This window comes from Melozone crissalis, unplaced genomic scaffold, assembly GCF_028551555.1.
Source record: "Melozone crissalis strain CALT ecotype California unplaced genomic scaffold, PUWL_Pcris_2 ptg000107l_1, whole genome shotgun sequence".
Taxonomy (NCBI): domain Eukaryota; kingdom Metazoa; phylum Chordata; class Aves; order Passeriformes; family Passerellidae; genus Melozone; species Melozone crissalis.
The window spans coordinates 3,879,222-3,902,232 of record NW_026535884.1 but is presented as its reverse complement, the minus strand read 5'-3'; the positions used below and the strand labels follow the sequence as shown (position 1 = coordinate 3,902,232).

General features: G+C 48.0%; 1 protein-coding gene across 1 annotated transcript in view; it reads left to right on the top strand.

Annotated features, from left to right (window-relative positions):
• Positions 1-23,011, top strand: part of SKI (SKI proto-oncogene) — a 98,585-nt gene that overhangs the window by 70,489 nt on the left and 5,085 nt on the right. Inside the window, exons 3-6 of the mRNA XM_054291992.1 lie at positions 18,503-18,628; positions 19,100-19,215; positions 20,669-20,946; positions 21,324-21,625. Coding sequence (XP_054147967.1) covers positions 18,503-18,628; positions 19,100-19,215; positions 20,669-20,946; positions 21,324-21,625 — 822 coding nt within the window. The remainder of the gene's footprint in view (positions 1-18,502; positions 18,629-19,099; positions 19,216-20,668; positions 20,947-21,323; positions 21,626-23,011) is intronic.

The following is a 23,011-nucleotide window of genomic DNA, read 5'->3' as shown; positions in this document are numbered from 1 at the left end:
TACCTACAGGAATCTGTGCATAATTCCAGGTGATCCCTTCTATTGCTGCTGTTATTATTGGACATTCAGTGTTCACTATGGGCATAACTTTAGGAGATTTTTTTCCTAGAAAAATCTTTTAAAATGTAAACATTTTTAATGTTTACATTTTATTTACCTAAAGCCATTCAAATGCAGCTCCCTTCCACTGATTCTTAAATCTCACATGATTTTAGGGTGGCATCCAAACTTTACATTTCCCACAAGCTTCAAGTCAAGCCCAGTGTCAGAGATGTGGATGTTTAAATACTGATCACATATTTCTGCTTCAAAAAATGGCAGAATATCTCTGATATTTCAATAAAAGCTTCAAAACATGGCAGAATATCTCTGATATTTTAATAAAAGCTTCAAAACATGGCAGAATATCTGTGGTATTTCAGTGATAGCATTGCACTTGTGCATTCCTTAACCAAAGACTCATCTCTGGGTGCTTGGACAGGTAAAACCTGGATTTTCCTCCAATTTCTGATGAACATTTCAATTCAGGAATACACAGCTGACAGTGCACTTGGGCTGGAATAGACTGACAGTTCTGTACAGGCTCTATTTGGGCATTTGGAACATTTTTATTGAAATCCAAGTGTGATGCTGGAATCCTGAGGAGGGGTTAATGTGAGACCTGGACAGGTGAGACAGCCAAGGCCTCACCCAGGTTGTGTTCCTGCTATTTTTATTTTGCACCTCTGCAAATCTGAATCTTTGTAGTGCTCCAGAATTAATGATGCTGTCAATAAACCCATGAGAAAGGGTAAAATCACAGTCCAGTGATTCAGGAGTGTGGTTGGAGTGGTAAAAACCTTCCCAACAATGAAACCTGAGCATGATGGCTCAGCCACCTTTACACAGGGATAACTTGCTGTATTTGTAATCTGCTTTTTGGGTGCAGTTCCAGGCATTTGCAAGTAAAACATCTTTGCCCACAAGAAGGGAGTTGCCTTTCACTCTCTTCTTCCTACCCTGGGCCTTTCTGTATGTGGGGACAAATGTACCTTGGACCAGATCACTTTTGTTCTGCTGAAAAATGTAATCATTAAAGCAGAGCCATTCATTAAAATAATTCTTTAGGCTTGTTGTTTCATGTGGAGGAGAAAACACCACAAAAATAAATCTGACTTATGCATGAGGCATAAAAGTGTTGTCTAAGATGTTAACAGATCTCAGTCAGCTGACGTGAGGGAGCTGGGAGAAAAGATCCTTAAATATTGCCCCTTCCCAGAGGGACCAGTGTTGTTACAAGGGTTTTGAGAGGTCTTTGAGGATATTTAGAGATTCATTTCTCTGTGCAGAGTGTTGTCCATGAACTGGATAAACCCAGGACTAAGTCACTGGTTGGCTCCAGCCTAGGTGTCTAAGCCAATGCTAACTGATGGATTACCTGCAGGTTTTAAAGCATCTCCTCCAGGGTGAATTATTGTCCAAAATTGCCTTCCTGATGCCTGCAAGGAATCTGGACAGCCCCATGTAAACCTCTGTAAGCAGAGGGTACCTGTGGGGAACCCAGTTCTAAATAATCCTATTTTACATATCAGAGCTTGGGTTTGAACTCAGTGATGGAGAACATAATGAGCAGCAATTCACAGGGAATTCACTTCTTTTTGCAAAAAAAGAGCAACTCTAGTGGAGTGTCCAGTTTTGGAGGACTTCATCATAGACTAACTTAAATCTTCTTTTCTGTTGAACTCCATGCTTTTATTTAGAAAGATGAACTGAGCCCTTTTGAGTTGTTGGGAGTTTCCACAACTGGTCCTGCAACAGTTCCCTGCAGCTGTTGGCAAAGTGCAGTCAAAGGTTTGAAAACTGAATGTTCAACATGTACAGGACAAAACTCATGAGCTGCACCTTGAATTGTTTCCCAGCTGGAATTAATGGTGTTTAACCCTATTAAAGAATTAGGAAAAGGAGGTTCTTTGGGATTTGTAGTGTTTCTGTAGTGCCTTCTGCTGGAAAACACCAAACTCCTTTAGAAACTGGGATGCTGTTTGCATTTTAATGTTTACATTTTATTTACCTAAAGTCATTTAAATCATGTCAGTGGCAGAGCCAGGAATAAAACCCAGTGCTGCTTCAGGCCTGTGTAACTCTCAGTCCTGCCCTAAAGCTGATGGATAAATCATTCTCCTCATGTCACAAAGGATTTTAATATTTTTTCTGGGAAAACAATGAAGAGTTATTGGAAATATCCATGAGAAGGGCATTAAAGTGGGTAAAACCAGTGAGTTTTACACAAATCCCAAGTCTGTGACCCCAGATTTAAAGCACATGTGGCTGCTTTGGGCTGTTGGTATTTATTTTTTCTGTGTCCTCACTCCCAGCACTGCTTGAGGATTTCATCTCCCCTTGTTCTGGGTTTAGACTGATATGCAAATTAAAGAAATTGGCTCCAAAGGAGTGAGGTTGAGTTTTAGGGGTTTTGATGGGATTTTTGTTCAGCTTTAATTCTAATTAAAAAGGAGAAAGAAGCACAAACTGTGACTGCTTTCCCACCATCTGAAGCTGCCTCAACTTGCATTCCACGTGGGTCCTGCTGGCTCTACAATGTCTGCTGCTGACAGCACATGATTTTAGTATCTAATTCTATTAGTCATGACCCAAATCAGCTTCAAAATGGTTAAACACATAGAAGAGGAGTAGGAGTGGAGTGTCAAGAATAGCTTGGAAGAAGATGTTATCCCACATACCCAGGAGCTGGTATCTCAAAGGTGTCACAGTGATGGAAGTGAGGAGAGGGCTGAGCTGCCAAGTTGGTGTAACAAATAAATATTGATTCCCAGTGGAACGTGCACTTCTCCAGCAATTCAGGATATCCCTGGAGCAGAGCTGCCACAGAGCTCAGCTCCTTGTGCTGCACCTTTGGGAACAATTCCCATCCAGCCTGGTGGGGAACAGGAGCAGGAGCCAGAAGCAGCAGCCCTCATGCTCAGCTGCTGGGTGAGTCACTTGGCCTGTTTTTGTTGTGCAGGAGGAGCTGGGATGGGGCTCCTGGATCTGATGGCACAGCTCCTTGGCTCCTCATGCAGGTCATGATGTAAAATTGAGCCTCATTTCTGAACTAATTGTCACTAAAAAGGCGTTTTTGGCCTTAATGTTTGGGTTGCTCTGGTTTACTCTGCGTAGAGCTGTGGAAATGCTGCTCCATTTACATTTTTTATAATCCTGTTTCTCACCACTCCCAACATGCTATCGTGCTGTCTTTGGATGGATGAAAGGAACCACAGAGCCACAAAGCAGCAAGTGGAAAACTGTAGGAAAGAATGTCAGGAGCACTGACAGGGTCTGAGGGAGCTGTGCTGGAAGTTTACAGTGGATGTGTTGGAGTGAAGGGAGTGTCAGCAAATCCACCTTCCAGGGTGCCTTGGTGGTGTTAATGCATTCACATTAACTGCAGCCCTTAATTCATTTGCATTTCTTCATTTCTTGCTTCTTGCCAGGAGCTTCACACCCTATCGAGAGGAAAGGTGACCCAGAAGGAGCAGAAATCCAGGATTTTTAAAAAGCATACATTTGCCAGAGATAGATATTGCTGCTTCTTGGATTTTAAAGGGGGAGAGCTCACTTGGAGCTCAGTGTTGGAGCTCTCCCTTTAAGGCTTGTGGTTATAGTCCATGTTTTAATCACTACTTTGATCTGATTAAATCCTCAGCCACAGAGAAATCAGCTTAGAGAAACATGTCTCCTGTTGAACCTGAGAGCAGCAGCAGTTCAGAAAACCAAGCCAAACATCATTTGGAAAAAAAAGGGAGTTTTAGGTGTCACCAAGAGTCTGTGGGGTGATCACTGGCACTGCTTCCAGCCTGCTCCTGGGGATGTCCAAACTCCCTGTGCCTTCATCTCCTGTGCAACACATCAAACCTGGCCCAGAAAGAAAACCTGCAGTTGGTTGGGTTTTTATTCTTGTGCCTTCTGCCTCTCAGCAGTGCTGGGCTCAGGTGTGAGTAGGATGGACAGGGAGGAAACCTCACTCACTGTGCTTTGCTTGGGAGTTGGGGATCAAATGAGTTTTAATCTTCTTTCAATCTGTCTGCCACCTTATTCCTCTCAATCTCCTTTCAAGATGTTATTCAAATCCACATGTGGGTCTCTTTACCAAGATTATAACACAAGAAGTATCCCATTAAACAATTCCGGTGGCACCCTACCACAATCCTTAGCCTGTGGATCAATATTAAAGTTGTATAGAGAAAAAAAGGGGGGAAACACCACTTAAAACAAGAAATGTGTTTTCTCTGATCTCAGATTTACCCTATTATTACTCACAGTGCAGCTTTCAGCAGGCTCTGTGTCCATCCTTACTGGTACAGGCAAGGAATGTCTAACACTGACTGCTAATCTAAAATTAAATGTTTTATGTTTCACCTGATCTTTTGAGCCAGCAGGACCACAACAGTTTCATCATAGAGTGAAAAAATCAAGATCTGTTTCTCTCCAAACTCACACGAAGTAGCAGTCAGGATATGGGAGACTGAGAAAAATCAGTCTCTTCTGTCCGTGCCTTAATCTGACATTCCAAGGAAGCAGAGAAGTCCTTGTTTACACTCTCACCTCAGCTCTACTAAACCTGACCAGTTGGACTCCACCATTGTGTAAGAATTGCCATTTTAAAGCTTGCAATGGGTCAGGTTTGCAGCATTGCTGGGGCACAGCAGCCCTGGTGGATCAGGGTTCAATGCCTTGCCCAAGGTCAGGACAGGAATCATGTTTTATCTACTGTGGTGGCCACAATCTTGGCAAACCAATTCTTTGGCCATTATTTTTCACTCTGTGACCTGTTAACAGACCCTGGTTTATCCCTCTGGGTGCTACAAGCTCTGTGTCAAACAGCAGTGGCTCCACTCCCCTCTGGAGCAGCATTCCTGGCCCAGGAAATCTGAGATTCTGACAGGTTTGTCCCAGCGTCCTGCAGGATGGCATTAACTTTGTCCTGGGAGAGAAATTCAGCTGAGGAGAGGAGTCAGACAAAACAAATTTCATGGGACTGAGTCTGTTTTGAGCTTTTTTCCACCCCTTTGCTAAAGCTGAAAGCTCCCCCTGGCTCCCTGGTCAGTGCTGGAGAGCCAGGCACACAAATGGGGGGCTGGAGGTGTCACTTTTCCTTTTAAATTGTGGAGCTGCAGGGGAGAAAAGGCCTGTCCAGAGGCAGCCCCTGAGCTGCCCTGAGTGCAGCCAGTTATTCTGGGAAGGCAGCAGCTCACAAAAGGCACGAGAAAGGCAAGAAGACAGAGGGCCCCAAGCTATTGTTCCCCCTGTTCACTCCAAATAATCGTGACTCCCGTGACCTCCTGGCTCCTTCCCTGCAATGGGGATTTGGGGGCAGCTGCTGCCCTGAACAGCTGAGCCCTGCAGGATCTGCAGTGGCAATGATCACCTCCCCTGCCACAAATTCATCTGTCCTCCTTAATGAGGGTTTGGGATTCTGTTTGGTGTTTCAGGGCTTGTTCTCTCCCTTCCCCTGAGATTTGCTGCTTCAGCCCCATTCCTGTTCCACATGCAGTTGTTGCTGTAGAGCTCAGCCTGTTTCTTAGGGAAGTTGGCTGAACTTGGCCTTGTTGAGAGCAGGATTGTGATTTTTGTCAGAGAGAATTCAATTCAATGTTTCAGTTCTTTTCCCTCCTAAGCAGAAGTTTTCTTCTCCTGCTTGGAGGAACCTGCCTGAATTTCTTGGACAATAATTCTCAAGCTGTGTATGAACAGCTTTGATGGTTGCAAAGGATTTTTGCCTTAACGTGTTTGAGGCCTTTGAAGCCTTTGGTTCTTGCACCACTTAAATTAGGTTTATATCTACCTAAAGGTGATAGTTTTTGTTTCCTTTAGTGGCTGGCAAAACTCTCCTTGAGGTGAGCTTTGATTTTCTCAGCCTCACTTGTGTTTAGGTGAAATGTCAGCTCCCCTGTGCTGCAGGCTGCAGACACTGGGTTTGTACCTGCAGGTTGTTGGGTTTTTCCTTTGGGGAGACAAAAATCCACCCTGGCTGGAGTCATCCCCCCATCAAACCCATCTTGTCCCCTTCTCCTTGGTCTGTGGGGTTCCTCACCTCCTCCATGCACGGAGAGAAAAGGGATTTTCAGGCAGTGAGTGACACTTTGGGAAAGGGACCAGTGAGATCCTTCCCTGCTCTCTCCTTGCAGCCCCCAGGCTTCACCTGGCACAGGTATATTCTGTTGAACCTTCAAGTTAACCTGCTTGGGGTTTTTTAATACTCAATCTCAGAAAAATGGGACAGAGATCTGTAGTGTGAAGCAGGTAAAGGTTTAGGGGCTGTTGGCAGAGTGTCATGGGAAAGCAGGCAGTGAATTAAATACAAATGTTTAGTTGGAACATCTCACTCCTGATCTAACAGTAACATCCATTAATTTGTCTGCCCAGGCTCTCCTTTTCTGTTGGGTTGCACAAGGGAACCAGGGGATCAGTCTAATTTCAGATTTTTCTTTCATGCTTGACTTGTGCACCTTTTTCCTTTGGTGTTTCTGTGAAGGAGACCCCTCAGTGAATGTGATTTGCAGCTCTGTGAAATCCTTACAGCACTTTATTCTTGGAGTTTTGTGCTTCTTTAAAGCAAGGAAAGCTGTGGCAGTGTAAGAATGGATAAATTATCCTTATGGGGAACTCCAGAGATCAAAGCAAACCTTGGGATTACCCATCTCCCAGGACCGCATTGTTGTTGGATTCTTCACTGGGATGTGACTGATTGTGCTGGCATGATGAGTGACACTGGCACGGAGGTTTTGCTGGTCCTTTTGGGAAGATGTCAGGGCATTTTTCCACACAGACATCTCCCTGGTGTTCATCCCTGTCTCTCTGGAATGTGTGGTGCACACAGAGATGGAGTGGCCCAGGAGTACCCAATGTCCTGCAGGACCTTGTGCCAAATCTGAGCTCTGGAAATGGCTCAGAGTTCTGTTCTTCCTCCCAGGAGCAAGGCACTGTGTGCCTGACTGCAGATCTCTGACATTTCTGTTGTCACCCCACAGATCTGAGCCCTTCACCCATTTTACCACAATTTCCTGCAAACTCAGCCTGTGGTTACTGAGTCCCTTCTGTGCATGATCCACCCTCCCTTCAGCTCCTGGCATCAGACAGAGATTTCCTGTCCCTGTTCTAGATGGATACACACCACATCCTTCCCTGAGTTGTTATTTATTTATCATTCCTTGTGTGCTGGATGGATGAAAACAGCCCTGAAGTGCAGAGTGTGAACCCTCAGTGTCCCAGAGCAGTGACACTGTGCAGCTCCCCTGATGTGACAGCAATGCTCTCGTGCACTCAGGGGCTGAGTCAGGCTTTGCCTTGACCTGAGACTTTCAGGTCAGGCTTTACTGCCAATTTATAACACCCTGTGGCCAAAACATCACAGTTGTGCTCTGCCCAGGGGATGGACAGCACAAACCTCTGCTGTGTAAGGTCTGGCTGCTCACCATGGCTTTACCCTCCAGTATCTCTCAAAGCCTTGTGTGTGTCATCACTGCATCAGAGGCTGCCTTAGAAAAGTTCAACCCAGATGGATTTGAGGCTTCCAAGTATCAGACACAAGAAGAAAATCAAATATGAACCCTGGAGTTCAGCTCTGTGTTGGGCCCCATGCTGGGTTTGGGGCAGTGTCAGTGTTGTGAGAGCACAATTCCATGAGCAGAAACACAGAAGGAAAGGCCTTGGATTGATATTTTGGAAATCTTGCTTACTGTGCAGTTTGGAAGTTGGTTGTGTTGACAATAATCAAAGTTCACCCCATGGTTTAAGCAGAGGAAAGTGGGGAAGGATGTTGGCATTTAGAGCTCCAAACTTTCCCTCACCCCTTTCTTTGTGTTCCTGCTCTCGGGCTGCAGTCCAGGCTCTGTGGTGGTTTGTAATTAAACCCAAAGCTTGAAGGTTCTGGGGAGTTCTCTCTGCCTACCAGGTCACTCTGAATCTGGTTTCTATCATGGAATATTTCAGTTCAGTTACCCCTTGAGGAAGTCTGGGAACAGACAGGCCATTCATATTGAACAGATGACCTAGGCTTAAAAAAACCCTTTTTGTCTGTTAAGCTTATGGCTAAGATATTATGAAAACTGCTTAATAATGTGCCCTAACATTTATACCACACTATTTTCTTACTTTAATTTTCCAGGCAATTAAAAATAATTGAAAGTTACTGCCAAACCCCCTGAAGATATACTTTTTTCTTTCAAATAAGCTTATTTTCATACTTGTGAGGTCACCAGATATTTATTTGACCATCTTTATGGGGGTCAGGCCCGTGGCACACACAGAAGGGGGATGTGGAATAGAACTTGCATTGTAACAGCAAAGTGAGAAGTGAGAGCCAAGTGGGGAGGGCTGTGTTTATTGCTGGGGCACCACAAACAGCACTTGTACACCCACCAAGCCAGGCCTAAATCCTTCACTTCAGCACTAAAAATCTGTGTTTAAAGCCTGTTAATTGTGAATAGAGGCAAACAGAGCTTTGAGTGCTTGGTGAGGATGAGCTGGGGCCAGGCAGTGCCTTGGGGGCCCTCAGTGCAAGGGTTTGGTTTGGGGGGCACTGGAGCCTCTTTGGGGGCTCTGGGCATCCTGAGCCCCACATTGTCACTGTGGCCATCAGGGGGGTGCAGTGGGGAGGGAAAGGAGGGGTTTTGTTGGGGGATGTGCACAGTGAAAGCTCCCTCTCTGCTCTCCTATGAATAGAGTTGCAGCAGACACAGCCCATGTGGCCGAGCAGTCACGCTGCTCTCAGCATGGCTCAGCCAGTTCTCCCCTAAAGGCTCCAAATCTCTCCTGTTATACAAGAACTCTGAGCCTTCTTGGAGTGTCCCAGATTTCCCCTCCTGCCCATCCTATTCCCCTTCCATTTTTCCCTTCAAATTATCTTTTGCTGCCTCATCTGATGTTACACAAAGTAGGTTTTTTGAAATGTTGTGTCTTTCTCTCTCCATACTCTCACACATGGGGCATTTCCTCTTACCTGTAGTCAAAAGGGGAGTTTATGTTGGGAAAAAGCAGAGAAACAGGTGGGATTTGTGTCAAAATTCTGTTTATTGGACAAGACAATGTGCTGAAGGCTTCTTCTGCAGTGATGGGGTTCATGTTGAACATCCCAGTGTAGGGGATATTATTTTTACAGAATGTCTTGAGCTGGAAGGGACCAAAAAAATCATCCAAGTCCAACTGCTGGTCCTGCACAGGACACCCCAGCAATGCCACAGGTGATTTTGCTCAGTTATTTTAAATTTTTGGTAACTGTTGGAAGTGTTTCTCTTTTCTCAAGGTGACCAAAGGATAAAAATCCTTTTGTGAGTGCATCACCCCGGTGTTGTGGGTAAAATTAATTCTGATTAGACAAATCACTCACTGGAACATGGAAAGGTTCCTCCAAAGCAAACCCTTCCTGACACAGCAGAGCTGCTTTGGCAGAAAGAGCAAACTCAAAGAGCAAACTCAGGGGCTCTCTCCTCTCCTTCATTCATCCTCCTCCTCCTCCTCCTCCTTCCTCCCCTCTTAAACCACCCCTAACCCTCCTTAACTCCATGTCTGGTGGAAGGAGCATGTGATGCTTATTTCTGAAGGCAGCAAAATGAGCTTTGGAAGTCTAAGACTGTAATTGGTTGTCTGCCTTTATCCTGGGAGCTCTGGGAGGTTCAGGAGTAATAAATGTGCCCTAAAGTGGATGAGCTGCTTGTGCCTTTCCTGGAACTGCAGAGCACCGAGCTTGTCTGCTGCTCAGGGAAGCATCTGCCTGTCTGCAGCTCTCAAAACATTCTGGAAACAGGAAATTTAGGTTTTCCCTCTCTTCTGTGTGTGGAGAAGTTGCTCAGTGTGTTCTTGCAGGGCTTGACTGAAAGCTGAGTTCTTTGGAGGATGTTAAATTTGCTCAGGAACTTAAAGGCATTGGCTGAAATACCTATAATTTAAAAATAGTTATCTTAATTACCTAAAATATCTATAACTGTATGGTTGCTCCTCTTCTTGAGTCATCTTCTGATAGAAGGACTCAAGGTGTGAGGTTTTGGGATCTGAGGCCTTGCTCTGGTTTATTTTCCCACTGGGACTGGGGGTTTTCCATGGCTCTGCCTTGTAACCTTAATAGGATTTGTGACTATTAATCCATGGCCAATGTATTGACTTTCACTGATATTTATGTAAAGCAGCCTTGGGTTTAAAAACTGCATTGGGCGCTGGGTGGAGCAGAAAATTCAGATTCTGTGGGGATGTTACAGTGACTTGTGAAGGTGTTGGAGGTAATTGCAGGTGTTTCCCTACTCCTCATTGTGCTGGGCTGCAGAGCAGAGCCTGGCTCTGTGTCCTGTCATTGCACACAGAATGCTCTCAGCTTTCCCTGTGGTCATCTCAAATAAATGAAATGCAGTGAAAAATAAATGTAGGGCAGTGCTGCCTTTGTGCAGCCTGAGGATCCCAATTGTTTTGTACAGTTTTTATTCTGTATGACCAAAAAACGACCCAGATGTGTTGCTAAAATGCCAAAATGGATTTTCCTGCAGTGGGATGCAGGAAATAATGTAAATAGTGCAGGTGGGTGTGCCCAGGGCAGGCAGGGGGGGCTGTGCTTGCTGTGCTCCAGTGGCTCCTCAGCCTCTGAGGTCATTCCTGGGGATGTTCTCAGGCTCCTGTCCCAGCTTAGGCTGGCAGGGCGCTGCCCCTGCCCTCAGCAGCAGTGTCACACCCTCACACACGTGTGCCAGCCCAGGAGAGCCAGCCTGGCACCAGTGCCACGTTAGGGTGAGGGCTGACAGTGAATTCCACAGCTGGACTGGGAGAATTGGTCAAGGCTGGGCACTGACTTGGCTTTCTCTGTGCTGTTTGCTTTTCCTCCCAGAATTAAAAGGTTGGGTGCTGGTGGCTCTGCAGGGGCAGATTCTGGGCCCCAGGGGACTTGGGGACACCCAAATCAGCTTGGCAGCTCCATCCCCAGGTACCACAGAGGAGTTTGGCAAAACAGCATCCAAAGCTCATCAGTTTTATCAGTTTTAGAGCTCCCTCTCTCCTCTCTTGGCTTCCTAAACTGTGCTGGAGTTAGGGGAAGTCACAAGGGGAATGCTGCTCCTTTTATGTAACATTGGAAACCAAACTGAGGTTCTGGCTGGCAGAGTGGACTTGTCCCCACAACCCAGGAGCAGATGGAGCTGGAACCTGAGTCAGTAACAGCAACAGAGCCTGCTTGCATGGCAGAGAAAATGTGGGGAGAAAATTCTGTTCACAAAGGGCTTTTTAATTCCCAGCACTGTGAGCCCACAAACTGGGCACAGAGGGAATTCTGCTTTTCCTTGCTGACCCTGCTGGCATCACTTGGTTCTTTCCCATTCCAGAAGTGTTTTGTGGGCCAGCCCTCCCCGTGTGTGCAGCACAGATCCCTGGCCACGTTCCCTTGGTCACTCTGCCTCCCCTGCTCCTGTCAGGGCACCCCAGGAGCTGCTGCCAAACAGCACCAGAGGCAAAGGGGCCCTGCCCTGGGCTCAGCCCCCTGCCCTGCCCTGGGCAAGGGGATTTCGGCTCTTTTGTTCTGATTCCAACCACAGGGCAGGGAATTCTTTTCAAGCTGTAACATTTAGTTTCCACTGGAAAGGCAAAACAGCCTCTTAGCCAGTGGAAAAGGCTTCCAGGTGCATCAGCCAGGAGGGAAAAGGCAAGGACATCGTGTGACAATGATCAGCTCTTTGCAGAGGGATTTTAACCAGAAAAATCAACAAATCAGGGGTGCTTCATTGGAGGGATTTAACACTGAGGTAGCCACATTCTCATGTGGCTTTTCCTTTTTTTTCTGGCTTATTTCAGTGTTCCCGTCTGGGCAGAGGGTCTCACCCCTCAATGGGGTTGTGCTCTGTGCTCTCTGGGATTTCTGCAGGAATCAAAATCACTCTGAATGGGAAATACTGATTTTGTGAGCAACTACTAAAGATTCCTAGAATTTTAGGACCAAGAGAATGGCTATTAAGAAGTCATTATTAGCAGAAGACGTGAAGAGTTGATTTATAGATCCATATTTATATCAAAGATGGATGTAGCAGGAGAACAATAAATTAAAAGCATAATTGTAGAGATCAGGGGTTAAACAGCCATGTGAGCTGGCTGAGCATTTTTTATCAGTGCAGGTTTCCAGGTAGAATCTTCATCATGTCCAAGTTCATGGAACTTGGGGAAAAGTTCCTAAATTGCAGTGGCCCAAGAACCCCAGCAGCTTCAGCAGGGGGTGAGGATTAGGAGGGATTTGCCTTTTCTGCCCCATCTGAGGCTGAACTTTGTGGCTCTGGGTGTGCCTGGGAGGTGCTTGCAGGGTTTGCTGGAGCACAGCCTGCTAGCAATGCCTTGTGTTCAATCAGCAGATGTCATCTGGCCTAATTTTTGTGCTAAAGGAATAAAAGGAAAGAAATGTTGAGACAGGAGAGAAAAGAGGTTTTTTTTATTTCTTTTGTGCTAGCCAAGAAGCTTTGAAAAAGCATGATGACTTATGCCAGGGGCTATGTAGAGTGTTCTAGAAAATAATTTAAATTTGCCTTTACACAATGAATTCATCAAAGGGTACTTGCAGGACTTTGCTTTAAACTGTCTGAAATAAAACAGCCCAGTCCCTTTTCACTTGTGCTGTTGTAAATTCTGGAGATGTTTCCATAGAAATTAAAGATTTTTGCACAGGTGTGAGAAAAACTCAGTTCCCAGGTTTTTTTTAGGTGAACCTCCCAATGCTGCCAACATGACCAAACCATCTCCTCTCCTATCCAGTTCTTCCAGCCCAGCTGGGGAGGTGTTTGCATGGAAAATCAGCCCTGTGCAGAGCCAGGGAGGACACAGAACCCTGGGACAGGGAGAGCAGGAGGGATTTTTGCTCAGCTCCTTCCCCCCTGTGCCTGGCAGCTTTGGTTGGTGCAGATCCCCCCAGGTCACCCCTGGGGGACACCCTGGGTGTGCTGGCAAGGCAGGAATAGAAAGCAAATACTTGCCATAATCACACATCCCAAAATGACAGGGGAAAAGGAGTCCTTGTGCTTCCACCAGAGCAGCAAAAAAAAAAAAAAAAAAAAAGGAGGGAAGATGGAAAAAAGTCTGGATTCCTGCCCAATGAAACCAAAATTGTAAAAAAAAAAAAAGAAAGAAAAATAAAACAAATGCTCCATACGCTCCCTGGAACTGACACTGCAGTGTGGTAGGTTTTTTCTCTTTTAAATATCTCCAGTAGACAAGCAGTAAATCTTCTTAGAGCTCCGTGGCACAGCTTTATTTTTAGCTTTTTTTATTATGGAGACAACCCTCCCCAGCTTTCAATCTGTACCTGAATATATTTATTCCTCTAATCCACGTGAAAGTGCAGTCCTTACAAAGAGCTCTAATACCTTATTAATCACTTCTGGAGCACGTCACAAAGAGGCTTTAGCAAGAAGTGTTCTGGCCATGGGCAACGTGCTCCTGGAGGCTTAAAGGATGTGGATAAAGGGCCCTTTTCCCACATGGCAGAACCTCCAGTGGGCATTTTTAAATTTGAGTTTAACTGGAAATTTGAAAGAATCTGTCAGAGCCCTCTCCCTTCTCGTGTGGCTCTTAGGGAGACTCAGGGCTGTGATTTGTGAGAGCAGCACGTGGAAAATTCCAAGTTCAGCTCCCAGGTGTGGGAATTGTGGTCTCAGTAACCTCCAGAAGCAGATCTGAATCCTTGTCACTGGTCAAGGAACATTCCTTCTGAAATGCCATTTACACAACTGGGGAACTTCTTAATCCCTGTGCCAGCAGGAGCCTGAAAGACGTGTCCTGGGAGGAGGAGTGGCCACTCAGAGCCAGCACTTCCCTGGGCTTAAAATAAAACTCTGCATCCTTCTGTTCCAAGGCAAAGCAGGAGATAAATGTCATGGCAGCCTTTCAAAATGGGTCAGTGGTGTTCCCATCCTGTGTCTGCTGCTCAGCTGCTGTGACTGCTCTGTGCTCACCAAGTGACCCAGGAAAGCCACCCAGAACAGACCCTGGAAATTCTCTTCCTCACTTCCACTTGCATTTCTCACCGTGCCCTTCGTGGGGCAGGAACAGGCTCAGACACTGCTTGCTCAGGTGTTTTCTGGAGCTCAGAGCACCACGAAATGCAGAGATCTGTGCTCCTGGGGGGCACAGGGGGCTCCTGTTGGCTCAGGGCTGCTGTGCTGTGGTTCCAGCCCGGGCTGTCGGGCCTGTTCCCCCCAGCAGGGCCTGCCTGGCCCTCTCGGGGTTTCACAGCCCAGCCCGGGCGGTTCTGCCCCGCTGAGAACGCGGCGGAGCCTCCGAGCCCAGGCGGGGACAGGAAGCTCCACCCGGGCTGGGCTGAGGCTGCCTGAGCCCGGGTGACAACGACACAGGGAGAGGACACCACATTTACAGCCCAGTTTTTGTCTTTTCTCTGCTTATCCCTGCCTTTCCAGCTGGGTTTTGCAGTGCAATGTTTCTGATCTACACCTGCCTTAAGGATACGAAATGGAATTCTGCAGCCTTGCAGTATTTTGCCAATTAATTTTGCAGATTTCTCTGGGTTGGGATAGCTCAGTAGCTTTGGGGACATGAAATCTTTTATTTCTAAAGAAATAAATGAAGTTCAGGGCCCACATTTCCCGTCCCTGTTCTGAAGGAGGGGATGAGCCAAGGGATGGATTCCCACAAAGTGCGGCCACACCTGGCTGGGGAGGATGTCCAGCTCGGACAAACCTGTGTCACTGCCCTGCTTTACCACATCCCTGTCTTTAACCAGGATTTGGGATTTATTGCCCAGCTCAGACCCAGGCTGGGGAGGTTTCATCAGCAGAGGGTAGGGGAGGATTTGGAGCATGGGCTGATTTTTGAAGGTACATTTCCAAGCTAAAACTTCAGAGGTATGGAGGCCTCCTAAGTGTTTTCCATTTGGTGATGGCAAAAGCAGCCCAGTTCTCAGTACCACATGTTGTGTGTTTGGGGCAGAGAAGCAAAGGATGAGGAGGGAGCAAAAGCCTTTGCTCAGTCCAGATGTGTGACACTGGGATACAGCGGGGGAAATAAAAGTGAATTATTCAGGAAATGTATTTTGGTAGACACTAGGGCACCCAGAATCATACCTGTGAGCACTCCCACATCTTCAAATATAAGATTATTTCTGGGCTCATTTTCCATCGCATTTGTAGCAAAAGGTGTTGTTGAGGTGCCTGACCTGCAGCTGCTGGTTCTGCTCCTGGTGCTGAGCTCCAGGGAAGGTTTGTCTTCCTGAGAAGGAGAGGGTCAAAAATTCTTTCCACTGGTCTCATGGTTTGTTACTGTAATATTTAATTGAAGTAGAAAATTTGATCTGACATGTCAAATGTGGCCCTGGCTGGCTGCAGGCCAAGCTGAGCCGCCTCATTTCGGTTTGCCTTAAAATGGCTGCAAAGTTCACAGGCCCAAATTTCCCTTTGGAATGCACCTCTGAAAGCTTTTTTTAGTGACTGTATAAATCTTTCCGTATCTATTTTCCCCCTAAATTTTGCTTCAGAAACCAACAGTCCCAAAGCTTAAGTAAATGTTTCATGTAAGCATTTCTGGGCCCACTTTGTATCCTGAAGTTTGTTCCATCTGTGGATTGGAGAAAATGTTTATTAACAAGTGGCTGTGTCCAGCACAAAGCCCATTTGACAGCAGATTATTAAATTGCCTCCAATGGAAATAAAAATGAATAGGAAATAAGGAAATATTTATTTCAGTCTTTTGGAGTTTTTGTTTGAGTGTTTCATAAATCGTTTATGAAGATGGCAAAAAAGCTAGATCAGATTTTCAGTATTTCTTTTGCAACTTGGTGTGTGTTTCATTATTTGGCACAGAGGAAGAAATGAAATCAAACCATCCCCATTTGAAACAGTCCCAAGGTTTGTTGGCTGCTGTGGCTGGGCTGGAAGTGTCAGAGTGGGGTATTTGGTGCCTGGAATATGTCCTGCAGTGGGATGTAATGGCTGAGTCACAGGGAGAGCAGATTTGGTGCTCAGTGTCTGCCTTGTTCCACATCTGAGTCTCTTCCTGTAGCAGAAACTGCTGGAATTGGTGCATTTTTTACCTTGTTAAAGTGAAACCTAAATCCAAGGTGGGTTTTTTAAAGCATCTGCCAAGAGGCAATTCTGCCTCAAACATGGAATGATCCATGGAATGCAGGTGGGACAGGGGTTGGAGCAGTGAGCACAGCAGCTCCAAACCTCGCTCACAGCACCCTGAGTGCCTGGGGTGCTGCTCCAGCTCTGGGCTCCCAGGAGTGCTGGGGTGGGAGATGATTCCAGGGCAGGAAAACCTCAGCACCTCTGGGGGAGCACAGCCCTGGTTTCCCCTGTGTGCTCCCCTCCTTTGCTGCTTGTTTCCAGTGCACCCCATGTTTCCAGATCAGCTCCTGGGCAGGGAATTGGGGCAGCATTTCCCAGGGGTGCTCAGCCCCTCCTGTCCTGGGGTCAGCCCTGAAGGTGAAAGAAGGGGGACAGTGGAGAGAGATTGAGAGAATTCCTTTAAAAGTGCAAAGGAGATCATTCTGAGACATCTCCCCAGCCTGTCTAGGGCTGTCCCTGCTCCCCATTCCCAGAGCTGGGGGTGCTGGGGGGCTGCTCTGGGCCCAGCCTGGGGCCTGTCCTGCTCCTGCTCCTGCCTGGACAGAATGTTCAGGACGGACGGACGGACGGACGTGGGGAGGGAGGGATGGCTTCCATGCTGAGTCTTGCCACCTGTTGCCTTTTCCATTCCAAGCCCCCCTTCCTCCCCAGCCTGCAGGCCGAGTCCCCTCCCCACACAGCTCCCCATCCCCGGTGGATGGGCTGGGATCAGCAGCCCCTGCCAAATGCCTTTCCCATGCAGTCACTGACTGCACAGGCAGCATCTCCCCAGCAAAACCAAATCTCTCCCAGTGCTTTGTGCTGTGTTTTCTAGAGAAGGGCCCAGGAATGCCCTTTCCTAGCTGGGTGTGAGGGGAGGGCCCGTGCCCTGGCTGGGCAGCCCTGGGGAAGCCTGAAGCTGTGCCCAGAGAATCTGCTGCAAATCCCATGGAGCTGGAATTTGGCACTGGCACGGGCTAATTTTGTCCTGGGGGTTGCACACACACCCCCCCAGCCCTCCCGTGTCATCCTCCTTCATCTGCTGTGCATGGAAAGCTGCCCCAGGCTCCCCGTGCCAGGGAATGCTGTGCTGAGCCCTGCAGGCCTGGGGGGTGACGCTGCTGGGCACTCTGGGCTGGCAGGGCACACAGGGCAGTGCCAGATGGGCTGGCAGGGGCTGCACAGGGCTCTGCCCTGCTCCCACGGGAGCAGCAGGCTCTGCAGGGGCCGAGGGTGTCACTCCCTCCTGATCAGGGCACTGATGGGGTGCAGTCAGAGAGCTCTTGGCAAGGAGGGAGCCCTGAGAAGGGCACTTGGGCAGTTCTGCAGGTGCTTTTCAGGTAAATCATTTAAATCACAGTGCTCAGGGCTCAGCAGCAGCTGGAGGAGCACTCTCTGAGTTCCCAGCTGAAGGTGCCTTGAGGGGACTGATTTTCAGAGCACAGGACATTGGCAAATGAGGTCCTTCCCGTCACTGGGCTGGAGCATTTCAGGCTCCCAGGATATTGCCAGCCCAGGTTCTCCAGACACACCTGGATCAACACTTGTTTGCCCACAAAAATCACAGTGATGAGACAAATGAATGCAAATATGAGCAATTATTAATGACTGCAGGGTGGCTGTGCCACCCTTCTGGGAGCCAGGCTGAGTGGGAATGGGGAAAGGTGGAGAGCTGCAAAAAGACACAAAAAGGAATAGAAACAGGGCTGGGATGTTTCTTTTATTGTTTCTGGTCGTGATGCAGCAAAAGGTCCAGAACCTTCTCCCTCCCTGCTGTGAGAGGTGTTTGTACTGGCAGCCCTTCAAGCTGGTATCCCCAGTGCACCAGTTAAACCAGTAGTTACCAATTTTTTTGCAAGCCACGCTGGGACTATAGGAATTTTATTCCTTCACAGTGTTGAAGGAAAGGGATTTTGCTTGCCAAAGGGCTTTCTTATGCTTGAGGATGATTTATGGGCCAAGCTGAGCCACTTGTGGAAAAGGCAAAGCAGCTCTTGGCAGCACCCCCAGAATCCACTGCAGCTGTGGGGTAGTGAAGTCATCGGCATAACAACCACTGCAAACAGAATAACAAAGTCTGTTCTGTTCTCGTTTAAAATAATCTTTCCAGTTCAGCAACCACATTAAACTTACCTTTCTGCATGCAAAAATCATAAAAGGCTGATAGTTCTCCTCAGCTTGGAGCAGTGTCTCCCTTTGATCACTGCCCATCTCTGCTGTGCCATGCACACTTGACCCCAGCGTCTCCCATGGAGGAGTGAAGTGTGTTATGTCGCAGTCTGTGTCTGCCCCTTGTTTGCACTCCTTTGTTTGGCCTTGCATTTGAGAAAAGAAGAAAAACACCCAGAGCTTCTTCCTTCTAAATAACAAAATTTGCTTTTGCTTTAGAACTTGTTTCTAAGCTGATTGCAAAATGAGGAATCTGACTTTGATTTTTCCTGCTTTTGTTTCAGGTCTCTTCAGATCCTCCTGCTTCCAAAAAACCCAAAATAGATGACTCTGCTTCCCAATCTCCAGCTTCTTCTGAGAAGGAAAAACAGTCCAGTTGGTTACGGTCCTTATCCAGTTCATCCAATAAGGTGATTGTTGAATATTTTGTCATCAAGAGAGATGCACAAAGCATCACTACTGAGACCAGAGGAGAAAATGAGGGAAAGAACATGCCCAGGGTTTCTAAATTAGTAACATTTCCATCCTTTCCCTAGTCAGCATTGAGCTACACAGTCCCCCCAGATTCCTTGTCACCCTCCAGTGCTCATTGACCTGGATTGTGCCAGGGAAGTCAGGAATTCCCTTGTGCCTTTGAGGTACAGGAACCCTGCAAGGCTCAGGATTTGTTTGTAGCTCTTTGTGTGGGTTCGTAGCTCTTTGTGATCCCTCCAAACTGCACAGAGCTCGTTGGCCAGCAGAACCCCTGAGCAAGGAGGTCGTGGCCAGTGGAGAGCAGCTGTGGGGATGACTGAGGGTGCCCTGGGCAGCCCCAGGTCCCCTCTGGGGGGGTTGATGCTCTCAGAGGTTTTTGGGGTCACTGATGTCCTGCCTGTCCCCAGAGCATCGGCTGCGTGCACCCCCGGCAGCGCCTCTCCGCCTTCCGGCCCTGGTCCCCCGCGGTGTCAGCCAGCGAGAAGGAGCTCTCCAGCCACCTGCCCGCCCTCATCCGGGACAGGTAAGGGCACAGGGACAGCACAGGGGGTGCCAGCTGCCCCTGGCTTTGTCCCTGTGCTCAGTCAGGGCGTTGGCAGCTGCAGGGTTTCGTTTGCAGAAAGGAAACACAAAAAGCGTCGCTGGTTTGTGCGTGAAGGGTTAAAGGTGGCACCTGCCATGGAAATGTCAGGTGGAGGCTGCTGAGATGGGGTGGACACTTGGGGGGCAGTCACTGAAGGTCCTGGGCAGGGTCAGGGAGGTGCAGCCAATGCCAGGCCCCTGTCCCTGGTACCAGCTCCTGTCCCAGCCCAGCTCCATCCCCTCCCTCCCCACCGTGCCAGGGAGGCCAAAGGGCAGCAGAGATTTCCCCATCCCCTCTGTGTGCCCTGGGGTTCCTGGCTCTCAGAGATTTCCCCAACCCCTCTGTGTGCCCTGGAGGGATCTGGCTCCTCAGCCTGTCAGACCTGTCCAGACACCCAGGCCAGGAGCAGCCCTGAGTGAGTCACCCCCCGCAGGTGGGACCTTGGTGTCACACTGAGAGCACAAAGTGTCAGGGCAGTTCAACATCCCTGTGCCAGACTGGAGCTGGGCAGTCTGAAAAGCTCCGAGCCAGGTTTCTGCCTGAGGGTGATGATTTCTTTGGAAAGTTTGACTTCAGTGACCAGGTGTTTTTAGGGAATGTTATGGAGAACATATTGTGCTGCCCTTATGAATAAGTTTCTTAGAAACTGTGGGGATTGGGTTTTTAAAAAAGGAAAATAAAAGGGAAAAAGCCTATCAGAATATCCTAATTTTTAAACTAGGTAGGGAGAGAAGTGGTCTAAGTGTCCTTGGTATTCCTGTGAGAAATCTGGCTGATTTCAGTATTGGATAAAACCCACCTACAACAGCTCCAGGAGAAATTTTATCTGATACCACATCATGCTGTAGGTGCTAAATTGAAGTTGCAAAGTCTTTGCTTTGCTTTTTGCAAAATTCCATGTATTTAATGGAATTTTGTTAATGCTCCCCTTTAACACCAGGGTGTTAATGCTCCCCTTTAACACCAGGGTTTAACCAAAGGTTTGCTGGTTGTTGTACCTGTGGTTTTACACATGGACACTCAGGTGTGTGTCAGAATCACAGGCACAAGAAGATGCTTTTCCACTCCATGGTCTTCCTTAAGGAAGTGCTGGTTTGAGTTTACACAACATTTATGGAGAGATGAAAGTCCAGCTGTGCCGTTGGTTAAAACAACAGCACCATGAGGAGCAGAGGAAGCAGCTTTAGGGCTTTTAGGCTCTGGGAGGTCTCATCTCCTTGGTGCTCCTGGGATGGGATCCCTGGGTTTAATGAGGGACTAAAACACTGAGCAGTGCCATGGGTTGGTTCTCAGCCGGTGGAAATCAGTGGGATTCACTGTGGTGTTTGGAGGGGAAGCTCTCCAAAGCCAGGACTGTGACCCTTTTCTCCTCCTCCTGCCTCCCCCAACGCAGCTTTTACTCCTACAAGAGCTTTGAGAGCGCCGTGGCGCCCAACGTGGCGCTGGCCCCTCCAGCCCAGCAGAAGATGGTGAGCAACCCCCCCTGTGCCACGGTGGTGTCCCGGGGCAGCGAGGGGCCGGGCGTGGGGCAGCCCAGGAAGAGGAAACACGGCCCCGAGCACTCGGCCGCCCCCGAGGCCGCCGCCAGCGCCGCCAGCACCGCGGCCAGCACAGCCCCTGAGGAGGACAAGGAGTCGGAAGCAGAGATTGAAGTAGAAACCAGGGAAGAATGTAAGTGACAGTTGTGGCTGCCTTTATTTGGGCTGGGGTTTTTGCAGGGGTTCCTGTGCAGTTTCATGAGCTTTAAATGGAATTGTGGGAGCCCAGTGCCTCCATGGTACCTTTGTGACATGAGCTGCACAGTCACAGCTCAAACAAATTGAACTCAGTCCCTGAAGTCAAGTTTGCATTTTCATCATTTTTCAAGTATCAAAGTACAAAATGAGCAGGTTTTTCATTTCCTTTCCTATTTAAAATTGATTATCAAGTGTCTCTGTACAAAAGGGCCTCAGCACATTTGGAGCTGTATAATATATATACGAGCTGTATATAATTACGTCTTAATTATTGACATTTTAAAATTAATTTTCAATGTTCCTTTTCTCCAGTCACCTCCTCCTTATCCTCGCTCTCCTCCCCATCCTTCACCTCCTCCAGCTCTGCCAAGGACATGAGCTCCCCTGGGATGCAGCCCCCAGCCCCCGTCAACAGCTCCTACGAGGTGGCTGCACACCCTGACCCCCACAGCAGCGGGCTGGAGGCTGAGCTGGAGCACCTCAGGCAGGCCCTGGACAGTGGCCTGGACACCAAAGAAGCCAAAGAGAAGTTCCTGCACGAGGTGGTGAAGATGAGGGTGAAGCAGGAGGAGAAGCTGAACGCGGCCCTGCAGGCCAAGCGCAGCCTGCACCAGGTGAGGCTGCCCTGCCCTGCCCTGCCCTGCCCTGCCAGGTACAGCCCAGCAGGCAGCTCTGAAAAAGGAATTGCCTCATTTTTCCCAAATAGCAACAGCCTTTGCTGGGGCTCTGTTTGTAAATCCAGCCGGGAAACCAAAGCACAGGAACCAGTCTTATGTTTTTAAGCTTGCCACCTGTTTTTCCTTGGGTTATAAATCCATGGTTACCAAAATCAACATCTTTTCATTACTGAAAAAATCTTCTAGTCCAGCAGAGTTTATTTTGTTTTCATTTCACTGAACAGGAAACATTTCTGGAGGCTTTAGCTGGAGTTTTAAAGGCTCTGTGAGGGAGGGTGTTCCTGGGACACAGCCACAGCTGAAGTAAGGGCTTTGTCAGGCATCCCACTGCTGAGCTTCAGGCAGGGAAGCAGCTCCTTATTTCTGGAATTCCTGGATCCATCAGTGTGTCCATGGTCAGGCAGGACTGCAGGGCAGGCCTGAGCTCAGTGATGGGGGAACTGCCTTTTATTTGAGCTGGGGTAAAAAGAGTGCAGGGAAATAGAGGGGGAGCCAGCTTAGATTTGTGTGTCCTCTTTGAATATTTGGTGTGGAGCTGGTCCCAAGCTGGGGCTGGAATCCATGGGGTGGAGTAAATAAGCGCCTGGTTTGAGACACAAAACCTGCAGTGATGCTCTCTTTTTTAGTTACCCTGAGCAAAATCTGTGTTTTATGTATTTAAAAGTAAACATTTATGCATAATGTGTGTGTATGTGGGTACTTCCAGGGGCTGTGTGTATTTCCAGGGGTTGTGTGTGTATGTGGGTACTTCCAGGGGCTGTGTGTATTTCCAGGGGTTGTGTGTGTATGTGGGTACTTCCAGGGGCTGTGTGTATTTCCAGGGGTTGTGTGTGTATGTGGGTACTTCCAGGGGCTGTGTGTGCATTTCCAGAGGCGTGGCCAAGCTCACTTCCAGCCTGGCTGGGAAGTGAGATTGTCAAAAGAGTGAATTTCCCATGACCCTGCAGTGCAACTTCACAGCAAGCAGGGCTGGAGGGTTTGACTCGGGCAGGGAGGAAATGCTGCTTCTGGGGGAAAAAATAGATCTTTAGTTTCTAATTTAACCCTTTAGGAAACGTGAGCCACATCTCTGTGCTTGCTGTGAACATGTATTTTAACAGCTTAGGGGCTTCTTCCTTTGTTCCTTGAAGGTTCTTTATCATTATCCATGAAATTAATGGTTCCCTCATGGGTTTGAGATTCCAAGGCAGCAGCTCCCAGCCTGACAGGGGGAGTGGCAGTTTCCAGAGCAAAATGTGTTTCCATTCAGGTTTAGGTTTTATCCTGGAGTTTTCCAGCTTTTGTGACAGAACAGTCCATGAGCTGGTTGTCAGGAGTCTTGGG